Genomic DNA, 17,500 nt, shown 5'->3' with positions numbered 1-17,500 from the left:
ATATATAAGAGAGAGAGAGAGAGAGAGAGAGAGAGAGAGAGAAATAACTATATCGATTGTAAATTTAACTGGAAGAAAATGTTATTAGTGTGACGATAATAATGTAGGAAGTTTCTGCCACACAGTGAGGCCACAAATGTACTGCGAATTGACATTAAAGCATTCGGAATGTGAGAGGAAAGCACGATTAGTCAATGACAGGTAAACGATAATTTCGAGGAATGGTTCGACGGATCACCAAACGAACCAACAGGTCCGAAACGATCCGATATCATTCGGGCTTTCAAATGAGCCGCCAAACGAACCACTCCCCGTCGATTCGATGGATTTGTGTCTGGTATGTGAGAGAATGGAATTGCTACACGATTATAGTACTCTTGTATACATATGTATATATCTATGTATTTATATATTGAACATTATCACATATCCATTTACGTAGATAATCTATCATATATATTAATATATATATATATATATATATATATATATATATTCAGCGATTTGATGCAAACACAATGAGTTAAAGCTTTCTCGTTTGTGCAGAAATCTATATACACATATATACATATACATATATATATATATATATATATATATATATATATATATTTATAAAGTTACCTCGCGAAACCTTCATCCCTTTTAGTCAAAGCCCTTTAATCCATCGATCGTGTTCGTTTTAACGTGAATACCTTCGGAGTTTAGCCAAGAGGAAAATTTTTTTCTATTTGTAATTTTTTTTCTACTCGTAAATATGTCTCCATGATTTTTTCCACGATTCTCAATAATCTTATCCCACGATATCATAGATCAATTCCATCGACGAAATGACCGAGAAGATGTATAAAAAAAAAAAAACAAAAAAAGAGAAAAAAAAAAGGGAGGGGTAAGATCGAGTTTGACGATCGTTGTAATCCATACGTGAAATTATTTCGACTCGTTATATTCGTATAATCATTCGCAAAATAATTTCGACTGGTTATTATCGATTTAGTCCTTCGGATATAATTTCAACTCATTATCGAATTTAATCCTAAGTGAAATTATTTTCATCCTGTTATTATCGCTTTAGTCCTTCGGGAAATAATTTTCGTAATCGGGTTTTGTTAAATGGAAAGCAAAACGGTGAAAAAGAAAAAAATTAATAGACGTAACGATCTCGTAATTTTCAATCGATACAAGAATAAATATATTCGTTACGTGTTTTTATATGAATACTCAAGATAAAATAAAATGAATAGGTATATCTGTTTAAAGTAAAGATAGTCGATTGATAAAGAAAAAAAAAAATATATATATATATAATTTATATACTCATTGTTGTTAAATATACGAGCTAAGATGGATAAAAAATAATTTTCAAAGATTAATATTCGATCGATAAGAAGGAAGACATGTTTCTCTCTCTCTCTCTCTCTCTCTCTCTCTCTCTTTCTCTCTCTCTTTGTCTTTTCTTTTATGATATTGGAATAATAATAATCGTTATTGCATATTAAATTTTTAATGTGAAAAATCAATTTTAAAATGTTACGAATGAAATATTCTTAAGTATCTTGTGTTGGTTTACGAGCGATTAAAAGAGATGCTCAAGAGAGATATTAGTTTTACTTAATCGTGCAGAACGTACAACCTATGGGGAATGAGTTAAGAGATAATTAAGGTGATTCGCGACACTCGTTTCCACAGTAATGGCACCGTCCAAACGCTAGCGAAGTTTCCGCGATGGAAGGAAGCATCTGGAGACTTGTTCGCTTCCAATTTCATTCTAATCGACTTCGAAATCGAGGAGATAGAGCGAATCAACTATCGAATAATAGAACCTAGAGCAAGTTTTCTCTTAAGAATTTCATTTTATTAAGAAAGAGTTATTATGATTTAATAGAAATAAAACGAATATTCATATATTTATTTCAATTTATTTTTGTTTTCTTTTTTTCTTTTTTCTTTTTTTTTTATTTCGATTTCTTTATTTAAATATATATATATATATATATATATATATATTTATTAATAAATAATGAATATATTTTTTATACATTATATTATTTATTTCTAGACAATAAAATACAATATTTCGATACAGATATACATATTTAATTTTACGGATGGGGACTTTTTAAATTAAAAGAAAAAAAAAAAGAGAGAGAAAAAAACGAAAGAAAGGAAGAAAGAAAGAAAGAAAAATATATATATATCTTCAAATAAATATATTTAATTAAAATCTCCATAAATATATGATATATATATATATATATATATATATATATATATATATATATATAAATTTCTTAGGATAATAAAATGATGAAAAAAGAAAAAAATGAAAAAGAAAAGAAAAATAATCATATATATATATATATATATATATATATATATATATATATATATATATATAAATATATATATACATAAGAGATTTGAAGGCGTGATCTATAAAGGATTTAATTAAGAGCAAATTCGCGAAAGATTCCATCTTAGGGTCTCGAAATGGTCTAGAAAGGGTCTTAGCCAAATAGCGCGTACAATCTGTTGGTAGTCCGAGTTAATTCCATCCCCTCTCTCCTAGTTCTACCAACGGCATCGAGAGATAACGTTTCTCTGACTAGAGGAATCTGAATTAACCAGTCTAAGAGAGAGAGAATGACAGATAGAGACAGAGAAATAGAGAAAGAGAGAGAGTGAGAGAGAGAGAGAGAGAATGACAGATAGAGACAGAGAAATAGAGAAAGAGAGAGAGAGTGAGATAGGAGAGAGACAGAAAATGCGACCTCAACAAGTTAGGCATAGCTATGATTCAAGGAGAGATAGAGAGAGACAGAGACAGAGAGAGAGAGTAATAGAGAGACAGAGAAACAGAGACAGAGAGAGAGAGAGAGAGAGAGAGAGAGAGAGAGAGTGGTGATCTTAAGAGAACTAGAATTTTAAGGTACTTGCTTTAATAGCTAATGCAATTTAAGAAGTCTCGTCAAGCAAGATGGCAGATCCCTAGCGTTACCATCAAACACGATGATTTACAGAAACGAGTTAACGTAAAAGGCACCGCAAACGAAAAGGATCAAATCTGAAATTCTGACGAAATATCCTTGGTTGACCTGGTCGATCCTGTACGAGAATTTCTTTCACTTCTTTCGTTTGCATGATTTAAACGAATAAACTTCGAGTAATCACCGACGTTCCAATTCTTAACATCATCCGTCACATTAATTAATCATCGTTCTATTCGAAGAATCTTGTTATAAATTTTTTTTTTATATCCTTTTTTTCTTCTTCTTCATCTTCTTCATCTTTTTCATTTATTTTGGTTTTATTAATTTTTTCATTTCACTTTCGATTCAACATCTACGTTACAATTTCATAATTTTACAATTTTACAATTTTACAATTTTACAATTTTACAATTTTACAATTTTACAATCTGTTCACTCGGTTGACAGTTTTGCGTAAAATTTCGAAATGACTCGTACTTGTTTTTTATCTTTTTTCTTTTTTTTATTTTTCTTCTTCTTCTTTCTTTTTTTTTCTTTCTTCCTTTTTTCCTTCTTTCTTCTTCCTACGAATCATCCGAATCTCAGCAATCTTTTATCAAAGGAAGGACGATTTGATGATTCCATTTTCGATATCCACCATAAAAAAGTCTTTGAGAGAGAACAGTAATAACATAAAAGGATTCTCTCGTATCGTTCGTTTGCATAAAATATCAAAAGGGGAAGCTAACCGTCTATACTGTCTTCCAGCCAATAGACACACACACACACACACACGTACACACACGTACACATAGAAAGAGAAAGAGAGAGAGAGAGACGAACAGATACAAATACAAAGAAAATCTAGTTAAATTTTTCCTGACGGTGTCGATATAACCAGTTCAATGAATACATTGAAATAAAATACATATTTGACGAAGCATACATCAATCGTACACATGTACGTACATACATATACATATTATACATACGATATATATATATATATATATATATAATTATTATATTATATTCATACATAAAACTGCTTTGTATCTAGGGCCTCGTTATATCTCTTTAGCCTAGTATAAACTCTCAATTACGTTGGAGAAACTCCGAGAAGTTTCGAAGAAACTCGAGGCGCATAATTAATGGGCTCACGTTGATGATCGACGACTTTGGAATAGCAAAATCCCAAAAGGCAAAACGCCTCACCCTTTCACTGTAGATCCATTAAATCGTCTAACCTTTCTTACATACATATATCGTTCGACCTAAATCCTTTCGAATAACAATCTCTAATCTCAATGAAGTACGTCGATAGATATTGGGACGAATCTTTGTTGGGAGAAAAAAGACAAAAATAAAACGACAAAAAAAAAAAAAAAGAAAGAAAAAAAGAAGAAGAACCGAAACGAAAAAGGAAAAACAAGTAGATATGTAAATCCAAATGGTATGGATTTTAAGCCGTATACATATATACGTACGTACATACATATGTATGTTGTAGACAAGGTAATGATTCGAAAGTGGTTGAGAATCCTAGTAGAACATCGAATACTGCAAGACAAAGCAAATAAATCCAGACTCGAAAAGTTTTCGACCCAAACAACAAGCCGACGAACTTTGCCAATATACCACAGGACTAAAGTTTTAGCGGCGAGCAACTATGCCTCCCCCCCACCTCTCTCTCTCTCTCTCTCTCTCTCTCTCTCTCTCTCTCTCTCTCTCTCTCTCTCTCTCTCTTTCTAACAAACCATTTCATTCCGCGTTTTGTCCTCCGACGACGTTCGAGAGTAACAGCTTCAAACGAGTTTACGTGTTTTTTCTTTCTTTTCTTTTCTTTTTTTTCTTTTTTTTGTTTTTTCTTTCTTTCTTTATTTTCTTCATTTCAACGATGTCACAAATTCTCAAGCAAATTGTGGCTGTGAATTTACATAAAGTAGACAATTTTGATTAAGTATTAGCAATTATCATAAAGCAAATAATGTTCGTCGAATTGAAAAACTTTTAATGGATTTTCGTTGAAACGAACGCGATATTTAAAAAAAAAAAAGAAAAAAGAAAAAAAAAAAAAGAAATATCTTTCCATCCTACAATTGAAGTATGATAAATTATAACCAATGATATTTCGTTATTATTCATTTACTCATTCGAATAATAATAAATTTTGTTAAAAAAAAAAAAAAAAAAACGGATAATCCACTAGATTAATCCAATGTACATTTTCCATCATCGTTTCGAAAATATCCTCGTTCGATGATAAATCTAATACGTTTGTATTGCATTTGAATGTCGCGACATTCAGAAAACAGATAATCAAAGCAAAGTGGATTAATTGTTTTGTGATAACTGAGATTTTTAAAAATATTTTCATTTCCGCGGATTTATTATGTTTGAAAAAATTTTACCGAACTGTGTATCGAGAGATCATACAAATAAACACCTATAAATAAAACATAATCGTTTAACATTGATCTTTCGATTAATCTTAATCTCGATTTGTTTGTATTGGTGACGATCGATGAGATATTAATTTAAAAAAAGAAAAAAAAGAAAAAAAAGAAAAAAAATGGGGGCCGTAGGGGGATCTATGATGAATTATAATATTCAATACAAGTGTGCAATTGTAATGATTCACTTGCTAAAAAAAATTTTACGACTTTACTGAAGATCGTAAAGCTAAGAATGCAATTTTTACATATCGAATTACACTTGTATTCCTTTTTATTTTATTTAATTTTTTTTTTTTTTTATTTTCTTTTCTTTCTTTTTTTAGATGCATTAAATACAACGACGAGCTCTTCGCAAAATGAAAAAAGTGACGAGGATGATACGAGAGATGTTATCAGACGTGGAGAATTCGTAACCGATGTCCTTGCACAAAACGGTGGTAGTGCTCTACTTCCCTGCAAATTCACCGATTCTGGAATAGTAAGTAAATAACATTATATCAATATTATAACCGCATATACGAATAAATACATATTCTCGGTATATTTGTGTGACTAATGTTTACATGCGCGTTTTAAAACGCGTCATTCGAAAACGGTAAATAAAGACAAGAACGAAGATACTCTTTCATCTCTTTTTATTTTTTTCTCTTTAAAGAAAAAAAAAAAAAAAGGAAAAAAAAAATATGAAAAGAAATATTGAAAAATTTTCATCTACGCAATTTTGTTTGTATTAATTTTAAACAAAAAATAAGATCTATTTGTCAAAAGGAAAATTCGCTATCTGCGAAATTTCATTCGAGTATATTGTTTTAATTAAAAATCAATTTTTTATAACCCATTCAAATCCCAATTATAAATGTTTCTTCATTATCATTATTATTATTATTATTATTATTATTATTATTATTATTAATATTATTATTAATATTATTATTATTCGAAGCCCCTGTGAATCGGAGATAAAATATACCCATAGTATCCCTCGCTTCTCGTAAAAGGCGACTAATAGGGGTTGAGTGTCGACCTGACAAGTCAACCTTGTAAAAAGCCACTTGTATGTTACGGAAACTTGAGGAAGAAAAGCCGGACTGATTAACTCGTCCAAACTCCATTAGGAGCCTGCGAAACATATCCCGGGGATTGTTAATGCCTCTCGAAAACAAAAAAAAAAATTTGATGGATTATTATTCAATATTAAATGACAAGTTAATATTAATTTCACGTAATTATATTGTAAAAGTAATATTTAATAACGTTAAACATTTAATCGTGCGAAATTTCACGCGTGATTGTTTTTAACGATTAATGAAGGAAAAAAGAAAGAAGAAAAAAAAAAAAAGGTAATAATATCAACAGATGGATACACTTAAATTCGCGGGATTTTAAAATAATCATATGAAACTGAAATAAGTTATAATTTATATGCGTATGTACGTATCTGCAGAGATAAATAAAAGGAACATTTTCTTTTTCTTTCTTTCGTTCTTTTTTTATTTATTTATTTATTTATTTATTTATTTATTTATTTATTTATTAAATAAAAAATCTGACTAAAAGTGCTCAAATGTATGTATATACGTATTAAAAATAATGCGACGAAGTAACTTGAATCTGTGCACGCAAACGTACACACATATAAACAGAGAGTGAGAGACAAACAGAGAGAAAGAGAGAGAGAGAGAGAGAGAAAAAGAGAGACAGAGAGAGAAAGAGAGAGACAGAGAGAAAGCTTGACGTTGCCTTGCTTTGGTTGTAAATAAATAATCGAAATGGCCTACTGACGTATTCAAGCCAGAGGCCAGCAGTCGTGAAAAAGAGTGAGGGTCGAGAAATCACAAGAGTTAGAGTTGGAAGGCATCTTCCGCGGATATATTATGTGCAACGAGCCTTGGCAAGATGAAAGGGAATTTGCTTGAGAGAGAGAAAGAGAGAGATGCAAAAAGGAATGTCGTCTTTCGTTGAGCGTTACGGCTAAGGTTATCCACCCTCGTTCGGACGTAATTTCTGTGCATTAATGTTGCAAGTGTCAAGCTAGTTCTCTCATCGAAAAACTATGCCACAAGACTCACATGAGTAAACTCGAGTACGGTTAAACTACGATCTTCCTGTTCTTCAGCTTTATCTGAAAATAGAAAGAAATTGAGAATAAGAGAGAGAGAGAGAAAGAGAGAAAGACATAATAAAAAAATTGTCAACAATAATCGCATATCAGAGTAAAATTGTTGAGGAAATTGCGTAGAAAAAAAAAAGAAAATAAAATTATCAAAGAGAAATAGAGATTGAGAGATACGAAAAAAAAAAAAGAAAAAGGCAAAAATAAAGAGGAGAAAAAAAAAGGAGAAAAAAAAAGATATAGAGAGTATCTTGATAAATAATCCATTTAATAAAATTTATAGTCGAAGTTAAATGAACAAAAAGAAAGAAAGTGAACGAACGTATTGTATAAGAATTATTCTTCTCGTCGTCATTGTTGTGTTGTTGTTGTTGTTGTGTTGTTGTTGTTGTTGTTGTGTTGTTGTTGTTCATTCGATAGCGCATTACGATTGTTCGTGAAGTTTCAAAAGTTAAACCATGATAAATGCGCGTTAAACTTTTTCCCTGTCTCTCTGTCTCTGCCTCTCTCTCTCTCTCTCTCTCTCTCTCTCTCTCTCTCTCTCTCTCTTTTTTCTCTTTACTTATTTGAAACCTTTCTCCCATGGAAATAAGTTCGTCCCCGTGGTCGTTCATTCATTGGCTTTGGTATCTCTTTGAAGCGGTCAATTTCAATGTGCTTCGTTCGAGCCCTGGTCACCCCTACGGCCACCCCCTTCCCACCCTCCGCCCACCTTGCCGCCATCGTCGTCACCGTCACCATCGCCGTCGCCGCCGCCGCCACCGCCACCGTCGCCGCGAGGGAAATTGCATGAGAGAATTGCATTTCCTTTGTCCTTTAAGCTCTCCTGTGAACGTGTATATATATATATATATATATATATATACATATATACACGTATATGTATCTTCCTGCGTCAGTAGTGTATGTACGTGCCATGTACGGGCCTTGCCTCGTGAGTAGCTTTGATCCTCCTATGTTGACCATTACCACTTGACAGGAAAGATGTGTGGGATTGATTTCCGCTTTCCAACATCTCTTACGTAGGATAAGTCAACTTGTTGGTGATTAATAATCGAACGTATTATTGATCTTGCTCGGGAAAATATAATTTCAATGATAGCAAATGATTTTTTAATGACTGTTTCCTATATATATATATATAATAATACTATAATAATAATAATATATATATATGTACTAATACTATGTATTATAATATTTAGATATATATATATATATATATATATATATATATATACGTACCTAGAATGTAGGTCAAAAGTTCCTAGATCGATAGTACGGATCGCAGTAATTTAATAATTTTCCAATGATTGACTTAACGATTTAATCGTTTTAGATGTGAATATTATATTTATTTTTATAATAAATATATATAATATATATATATATATAGGTTGGAATATATATATATGGATAGAATATATATATATATATAAATATAGGTTGGAATATATATATATATATGGATAGAAAATATATATATATATATAGGTTGGAAAGTTCTTAACTGATATGAAAAAATCAATCGCTCTCTTCCAGAACTCATTCTTGTTTGTTTCGTTATCTTCTTTTTCTCTCCTTATTTTCTTTTTTTTTTTTTTTTTTTTAAGATCGCAAAACTACAAACCCTGAGAAACTTGTTTCGATGGATGAACAATGTGGCAAAAGGATGAGATAAAATTTTGTTAGTTTCACGCGTGAGATCGTTTCGAAACGAAAGAATCTTTTTAAGATCGATCGCGAGATGTGTTTCAATGGGCATAACAAAGAAATCGGTTTAAGCTTGCAACCATCCTCCCTCCTCCCTCCCCTCATAACTATCTACCTATCTCTAGCTATCCCTCTTCTATTCATTCTCTTCTCACTTCTCTCTTCACCTCTCGGCTTTTCTCTTCGCTTCACCATCCTTCACTCCCTTTCCCTTCACCACCTTTCTCTCCTCTTCTCTTCTCTTCTCTCCTCTTCTCTCCTCTTCTCTTCTCTTCTCTCCTCTTCTCTTCTCTTCTCTCCTCTTCTCTCCTCTTCTCTCCTCTTCTCTTCTCTTTCCCTCGCTTCTCTACTGGAACTTTCTATTCCTGAGTTGCTTTGGAACGCACGTGCATCTGACAGGAGTTAATTACACCATAAGGTAAAGAAGAAGAGAAAGAGATGAGGAAAAGAGAAAGGTAAAAGGAATTATCGTGACAGTGACACCATCTTTGTTGGACCGTGGATTCGAATTGGCCGAAAAGATTTCTCTTGGTGTTCTCCCACTCTTTCTCTCTCTCTCTCTCTCTTTCTCTCTCTCTATCTATCCATCTATCTTTTTCTTTTTCTATCTTTTTCTTTCTCTTTTCTCTCTTGGAGAACTCGTCAAGCTCCAAATAAACGCACGGTCGTATCGGATTACGGTCGAACACGTCGAGAAGGAAAAGGAGATTAAATGTTTGTACGACCCAATTCCTGTGCGAAGTTCCGCACTCGTCGGCTAATCGCACGAATTCACCTTCGAGTAGCTTTCGTCGATCGCCATTCTAACAAAGAAAACCGACATCTTTTAATTACATTATCCATGATTTAATATATAAATCTATATATGTATATATTGAATTGGCTGATTATAGAATATACATCTATATTGTCGAAACTATAGCTATAATATTTTTCGTATCGAAAATATTTGATATCTTATATGTAAATAAATAAGCAACTATATAGTTTTTTTTTTATTAAACAATGTTTGATATATCATATCTGAATAAATAACGCTGTAGTATTCTTTTATTGAGAATATATGTTATATTATATATAAATATATACATAGAGAAAGAGAGAAAAAAAAAAAGAGAGAAAAAAGAGAGAGAGAGAGAGAGAGAGAGAGAGAGGAAAAAAAATGTTATATCCAATATATCTTTTATTAAAAATTTTTAATATTTTACGTCTAAATAAATAACACAGTAATATCTTTCATTGAAAATTCCTTTACATTATTTATTGATTAACACAATAAATATGTGCTCTCTCTCTCTCTCCCCCCTCTCTCTACCCCTCTCCCTCTCTCTCTCTCTCTCTTTCTCCCTTTTCGTGTCTTCCATTTCTTCTTTTTATTTTTTCTTATTTATTTATTTATTTATTTATTTATTTATTTATTTTCTCTCTACTTTCGAGTCCGTCTCTTTGATAATCAGTTTCAAAGAAAATCACTTATCTTTTAATTACGCTATAGTTTAATAATAAATCTCTATACATAAATACATACTTATGTATGTGTTCTATCCTCTCTCTTTATCTCTCTCTCTCTCTTTCTCTCTCTCTCTCTCTCTCTCTCTCTCTCTCTCTGTCTCTGTCTCTGTTCTCTCTATTTCTTCATTTTTCTCTTTTTCTCGAAATAAACATTAAAAGACGAGCTTATTTCATAGTCGTGTCTACTCGTTGAAACTCGGTTCATCCATTAGAAATAAGAGAGAAACGAGTATCGTAAAAAACGACCATAGAGGCCGTCGAATCGAAAGATGGAAATAAAGCTTAGCAGCATTTCCGTGCACCTACGGAAATCTGTCGATTTGATTTCGAAATTGAATATCTCTATAATATATACACGTATACATATATACATATACATATATATATATATATATATATATATATATAGACATTTTCCGATAACTCTGACGCAAAAGTTAAACATTGGAATGGGTGGATTTTTACAATGTACTATACGTTTTTCATACTATAACGAATTTCAACGTATTTACCATCCCGAAGGATACGAATGAAACATGGGGTTGCAAACGATATCTGAAATTCGATCAAACGACGAGAAAAAAAGGCAATTCATTCTTATTATTCCAATATATATATATATATATATATATATACATATTTGAAAATTCTATAAATAATAAAAAATATTAAAAATTTTTTTCAACATATAATTCGCGCACGTAACTATTTCGTTTTTATTTGTTCAATACAAATCAATTAATTGAATTGATATAAATTTCAAATGAACAACAATTATTTTTGTTCCTCTTTTTTCTCTCTATCTTTGAATATCAAAATATCAATAACTTATTACACTTTATATCATCAATAGAATTTTCTTTTTCGATATCAATATTTTATATATATATATATATATTTTATATATTGTTTATATAGTTTTTTTTAATTATCGCCACACAAAGACAGACTGCTAGAGTTTATATAATGTGTCCCTAATTGAAAGATACAACTCGTGTGACTATTTTCGATCGATCGATCGATCCGTTCGTTTCTTTTTTTTCTTTTTTTTCTTTCTTTTTTCTTTTGTCGATGACAGATCGTCGACAGTTGTCTTGATGGGGCTCGTTTCAATGAGAGGGTAAACTTTAGTCGAGAGTGGTAAATGGAACCAAAACAATGGACGTAGAAACGAGCTTACGGAAATAGCCCACTTAACTGTCCCTACACGATATATATATATATGTGTGTGTGTGTGTGTATATATATATATACATATATATGGTTACTAACTTCACAATGGCAAACACTTTTTTTACCGACAATGATGTTCCCAATGTATTTTAATATCACAAAAAACGATCTGAGAGTCGCATTTCGTTATACAATAAATCCCTATTATATTCTATTTCATTTCAAATAATATCTTTTTATAATAATATAATAAATTTGTTTTAAACGAATAAATCGACACTCAGTATCAAAATAAAATTTACATTGGACGATATTTAAGATAAATATTGACGGAACATTAATTGAGTTAAGATGCATCAGGTGTAAAACTCGAGACTCTTCACTCTTTATGAACTCTTAAGAATGATAAAAAAAAGAAAGAAAGAAAGAAAGAAAGAAAGAAAGAAAGAAAAAAAAAACGAGAGAAAAAAAAACATAAACTTACTTTGGTATATTTGTTAAAACGAAACCTGGATAAAGTGGAATTAAAAAGAAGGGAAGAAAAAATTAATAGAAAAAAAAAAAAAAAAGAAAAAAAAAAAAAAAAAAAAAGCTGAGTAACGTTGATATACAATTAATTAAAATGTACTTGTTAGATTTTGTGCCGTCATAAAAATTTTCATCTTGAAAACTACTGATAATTTCTGGTAATTATTTGATAAAAAAAAAAAAAAAAAAACGACATACATAGAGAGACAGGATTTATAATTGAAATAAAAAAAACAAAAAAGGTTCAACGAGTATGAATGGATTTAATTGAGTAATTAATAAAAAAAAAAAAAAAAAAAAAAAAAGGAAATCTATTAAAGTTCAATCGTCGTCTTTGATTATGTTTCACGTGTCATTAATCACGATCATTGGATTGATCGATTTTTACGTATATTCGATTGATTTTAATCGAAGAAATTAACGTGTAAGTAATATCTCTTAGATTTCGTCGTATTCGAACGTAAATTATTCAAATATATAAACTAATTATAATGATATATAACTAAGTGTACATAAAGCATTGATTTATACTAGCGCGTATCAATTTGAATATGACGCGACGATGTTTTCCTTGAATCTATGCTTGAGTCCTTCTCTGATTGATTTAGAGATATCTATATATTAGGGATATATATATATATGTGTGTACAGATATTAACAGATATGTATATATACATATATAGAGCCAATACAAATATATCAAGCCAATGTAGATGAGTACTTTCGTCATACAGCATATATATATATATATATATATATATATATATGTGTGTGTGTGTGTGTGTATATATATATATATATATATATATATATATGTATAGAAATGTGTGTGTGTGTATACGACGTGTCAAAGCTGGAATAGCATTCACGTTTGATGAGGCTAATACAATGGCTAACTATGGTTCAATCTATATCCCGTTATAATTCGCTGTTAGAAATATATCAAAATGTCATCCGTTCGTACGAATATACGTAGGTAAATATAATACATTCCGCAATATCTGACATTTTTTAAATTACAAAGGATATCTTTCCCTTTTTTTATCCGATGAAACTTTAAAAATAGTTGAAAAGAGTAAACATAGAGAAGTAATAAAATCAAGTTTTCAATAATCTGACGGCATCATTTTAAACTATTATGGATCTATTTGAAAAAAGAAAAAAAAGAAAAAAAAAAAGAAAAAAAATAGTAGATGTAGTAAATCTGATATAAACGAAAGTAATAAATAATAATAATAATAATGATAATAATAATAATTGTTCCAGATATTTCATAATAATCTGGACATCATCGTTATTGACTATTTATACGTTCTGGTGTTATCATTAAATCCTTTTATAATTCACTGTTAGAAACAGATCGAAATGTCATCTGTCCGTTCGAATGAATCTCCCACAATAATTGACATTTTAAAAATTACAAAGGAAGCGTATATCCTATGTTTCTGTTTTTTTTTTCTTTTCTTTTCTTTTCTTTTCTTTTCTTTTATAGGTTGAATCTGACTTTGAAAAGGACAAATATCGCAAGAAAATATTTCGTAAAGTAACGATCAATTTTTATGAAAGTCATCGTAAAAAACGTTTTAATATAAAAAAAGGAAAAAAAAAAAAAAGAAAATAAAATAAACGAAAGTAATAAATATTGAATAATAATAAAAATAATAATAATAATAATAAAAATAAAAATAATAATAATAATAATAATTCTTAGGATAGTTCAAAACTATTATTCATAATGAAAGAGATTGTAGTATCTAATCTATGTGCTATAGTTTTGTTGGTCGACGAATCGATCGAATGAAAATTATAAGGAGAATAACGCCTACTTTACAACTAGCAGTTACATTCTAGAGTGCTTCGTGGTTTTACAGGAACAGGAAGAGAGTACTCCTTGGGTAGCAATTTACGTCGGGAGAAACTGCTCGGGAAATTAATCTCCGACGATTAACCGTGAAAATCGTTTAATACTATTCGTTCGTATTCAGCCAACTTCGAATTTCATATTTGAACATTTTAAGACAATATATAGTGCGAGTATATCAAAAGAGATCAAGCGTTTCCATTGTTATATTCGACCAATCTTCGTATATAAATTTTAGAGGATTATTATTGGACATTAATATGATTTTCAAAATACAATAGAAAATTTTCTTGTGAATTGTACAATTTTTTTTTACTCAAAATATACATTCTTTTCAAAGAATCGTACAACTAACACATATATTAATATAATTTAATTAATCAAAAGAAAGTTTGATAGTTATCTGAAGATGAGATGAATTTATAAAAGAAAGAAAAAAAAAAAAAAAAAAAAAAAATTCATAAGAAATTGTACAACTTTCTAACTCAAAAAATATATTGTTACAATAGCATCGTACGATAGTTATCAGTATAATTAAACAAATCGTAAGAAAATTACAGAGTAATTTGGAGATCGGGTGATTTCGAAATTCGAACTAAAAATTGATTGATTTTCTGTGACCGAAACCAACGAATTGTTTCGTATTTGTAGTAACAAGAAGAGAAAATGTTGATACTTCAGAGGTGTGGATCGTTCGAACAAACGAACGAACGATCTCTAACGAACTATCTAATGAACGAACGATCGATCGATCGATCGATCTATCTATCTATCTATCTATCTATCTATCTATCTTTCTATCTATCTATCTATCTGTCGAATCAAGTTAAATGTGGTTTCGCACGCGAACGCGTTGTTCGTTTGATAATCAAAGCCCTGTCACATGGCTGGCTGTCGTGTTACTCGTGTACTCGTAACACGGTACTCGTGTACCGAGTTCACCCAGTTGATCAGCCACGTCGAATTAACCAACGATCAGTGTACGTACCCTCACGTAACGTATCTACCGACGATTTGTAAAAACTATTGTTGAGCCTAAATCCCCATCTTAAATTGAAGAGTACACGACAGAACACACGACAGGACACGATAGGACACGACAGGACACGATAGGACACGACAGGACACGACAGGACACAACACGACAATGACTTAACGCGATTACACATTGTCTTCGAAGAGTGCATTTTTTTTTCTTCTCTTTCTTCTCTTTTTTTTTTTTTGTTCTTTTTTTTCATCCGTGGAAAGAAGTAAATAAAAAATAAAGAAAAATAAAAAAAAAAAAAAAAAAAAGAAAAATGTTAGAAAGACGATATCTTTCGTCGTTTTAGAGGTGGAACAGGGCGGGACTGGGTGATGGGATGAGAGTGAGATGATGTTGAGAGAGTAAGGGGTCACTACTACCACCGTCGCTCGTCGAGTCTGGTAAACGTAAAGTAGAGTAATAAAAAGGTAAAATATATTTATGTCCTCGTAAATTACAATAAGATATCTGACGACATTTTTCTTTGCTTCTATTCGATAAGTCTTGCCGAACATTTTACGTTCGGTCCTCGTAAAATGGTTATAAAAAGGAAAATATCCAAAGTCGATAAAGTTTACCATATCGATTGTAACGTGAAGAAGAAAAAGAGAGAGAGAGAGAGAGAGAGAGAGAGAAATGCAATGTTGAAATAAACGTAGAGAAGGATGGAAAAGTTAATCGCTTGAAAAGCTATTAAAAACGAAATGACGAAAGTATTGAGACTAGATGGATGAATCGATAAATTGTGGTGACCTTTTTCTTATTTTCTTAAGTATCGTACGAAAGATAAAGACAGAGAGAGAGAGAGAGAGAGAGAGAGAGAGAGAGAGAGAGAGAGAGAGAGAGAGAAATGGATGAGTTATAATGAAGGAGTACGATGTTGTTATTAAGTTGAACTTAAATAGAGTAGATATCTATGCAAATTAATAAATGAGAATTATGAAATAGAATTTTGCCTTTGTATATAGATATATATAAATATATATATATATATCTATTCGTTGAAATATTATCAAGTTTATATATATATATATATATATATATATATATATATATATGTTGTTATATATCACAAACAATATATTATATATATTGAAAAATCGTGATTTATTTTCTATATTGTGTATTGTCAGGGAAAAAAAAAAAGAACGAAAAAAGAGAAAAAAGTTATGGAAAATTATATTCCATAGAAGCCCTGTCAACTCATTTCAAATGAAAATCCTTAGGCAAAAGCGAGAGGCCGTATAGTTGGATCTATAAAATCGATAAATAAAAATATCTCTGCGTAAAAATAGAAGAAATTGTTGGCCGTAGGACGGACGTGAGCGAGAGTCGAATACGTACGTGATCTCTTTTATGTCACTTGTAAATTGAACGTCCCTTTTTTCCCCCCTCCCCTTCCTCCTTTTTTTTTTCTCTTTTTATTATTTTCTTTTTTTTTTTTTTTTCTTTTTCTAGACCAAATTAAAATGACCGGAACGCACCACGAAATGGTTAACTCGAAACGACACGTGGAAACTCTCAAAATTGATTAACTCGTTGTAGCGACGTTACTGTGCCCGAACGCGATTTGTTTCGCTGAATGATTGACAGTTTTATCATTTACAGGATGAGAATGACATGCTCGTAGCATCAAGGCCCGCGTATCCAATCGGGTTCTGTAATTAACGTCATACACCACCGTCAATACCATCGTGCAATTTGCCACAGAAATACTCGCGCTTTAATTTACTCTACGTAATTTCTCTGTCGGCGTGAATTTAAACGTCCTACAAATTTATCGATATAATTCGTATAACGTTATTCCGTTGGCAAAGACACCGACCTAAATGCCTTATTGGAAAAAAATCTTTTTTAAAAGGAGAAATGGAAAAATTTGACGAAATGAAAAAAGAAGAGAACGAAAGAAAGAAAAAGACAAAAAGAGAAAGAAACGAATACTTCACAAAACGAACGGAACAATAACAATTTTCTCGCGTACGTTTGTTTTTATTTTATTTTCTATTTTTTATTCTTTTCTTTTTTTTTTTCTTTTTTTTTTTTTTATTGTTCATCAACAATATTTGACTTTCACGCGTGTCTCTTATAAATTTCTTTTTTTTTTCTCGAGAATCTCTCTCTCTCTCTTCCTCTATGATATTCTCTTTCCGC

The 17,500-nt window shown here is 30.7% G+C and overlaps 1 protein-coding gene across 2 annotated transcripts in view; it reads left to right on the top strand.

Moving 5' to 3' along the window:
• LOC118444418 (neuronal growth regulator 1-like) overlaps positions 1 to 17,500 on the top strand; it is a 68,905-nt gene that overhangs the window by 44,108 nt on the left and 7,297 nt on the right. For both annotated transcript variants that reach the window (XM_035872679.2, XM_085663624.1), the window contains one exon: positions 5,749 to 5,903. In XM_035872679.2, coding sequence (XP_035728572.1) covers positions 5,749 to 5,903 — 155 coding nt within the window. The remainder of the gene's footprint in view (positions 1 to 5,748; positions 5,904 to 17,500) is intronic.

The sequence above is a fragment of the Vespa mandarinia genome, chromosome 23 (assembly GCF_050613455.1).
Source record: "Vespa mandarinia isolate Hongniang chromosome 23, ASM5061345v1, whole genome shotgun sequence".
NCBI classification, from domain to species: domain Eukaryota; kingdom Metazoa; phylum Arthropoda; class Insecta; order Hymenoptera; family Vespidae; genus Vespa; species Vespa mandarinia.
The sequence above is the reverse complement of the archived record's forward strand: the minus strand, read 5'-3'. Positions and strand labels throughout refer to the sequence as shown.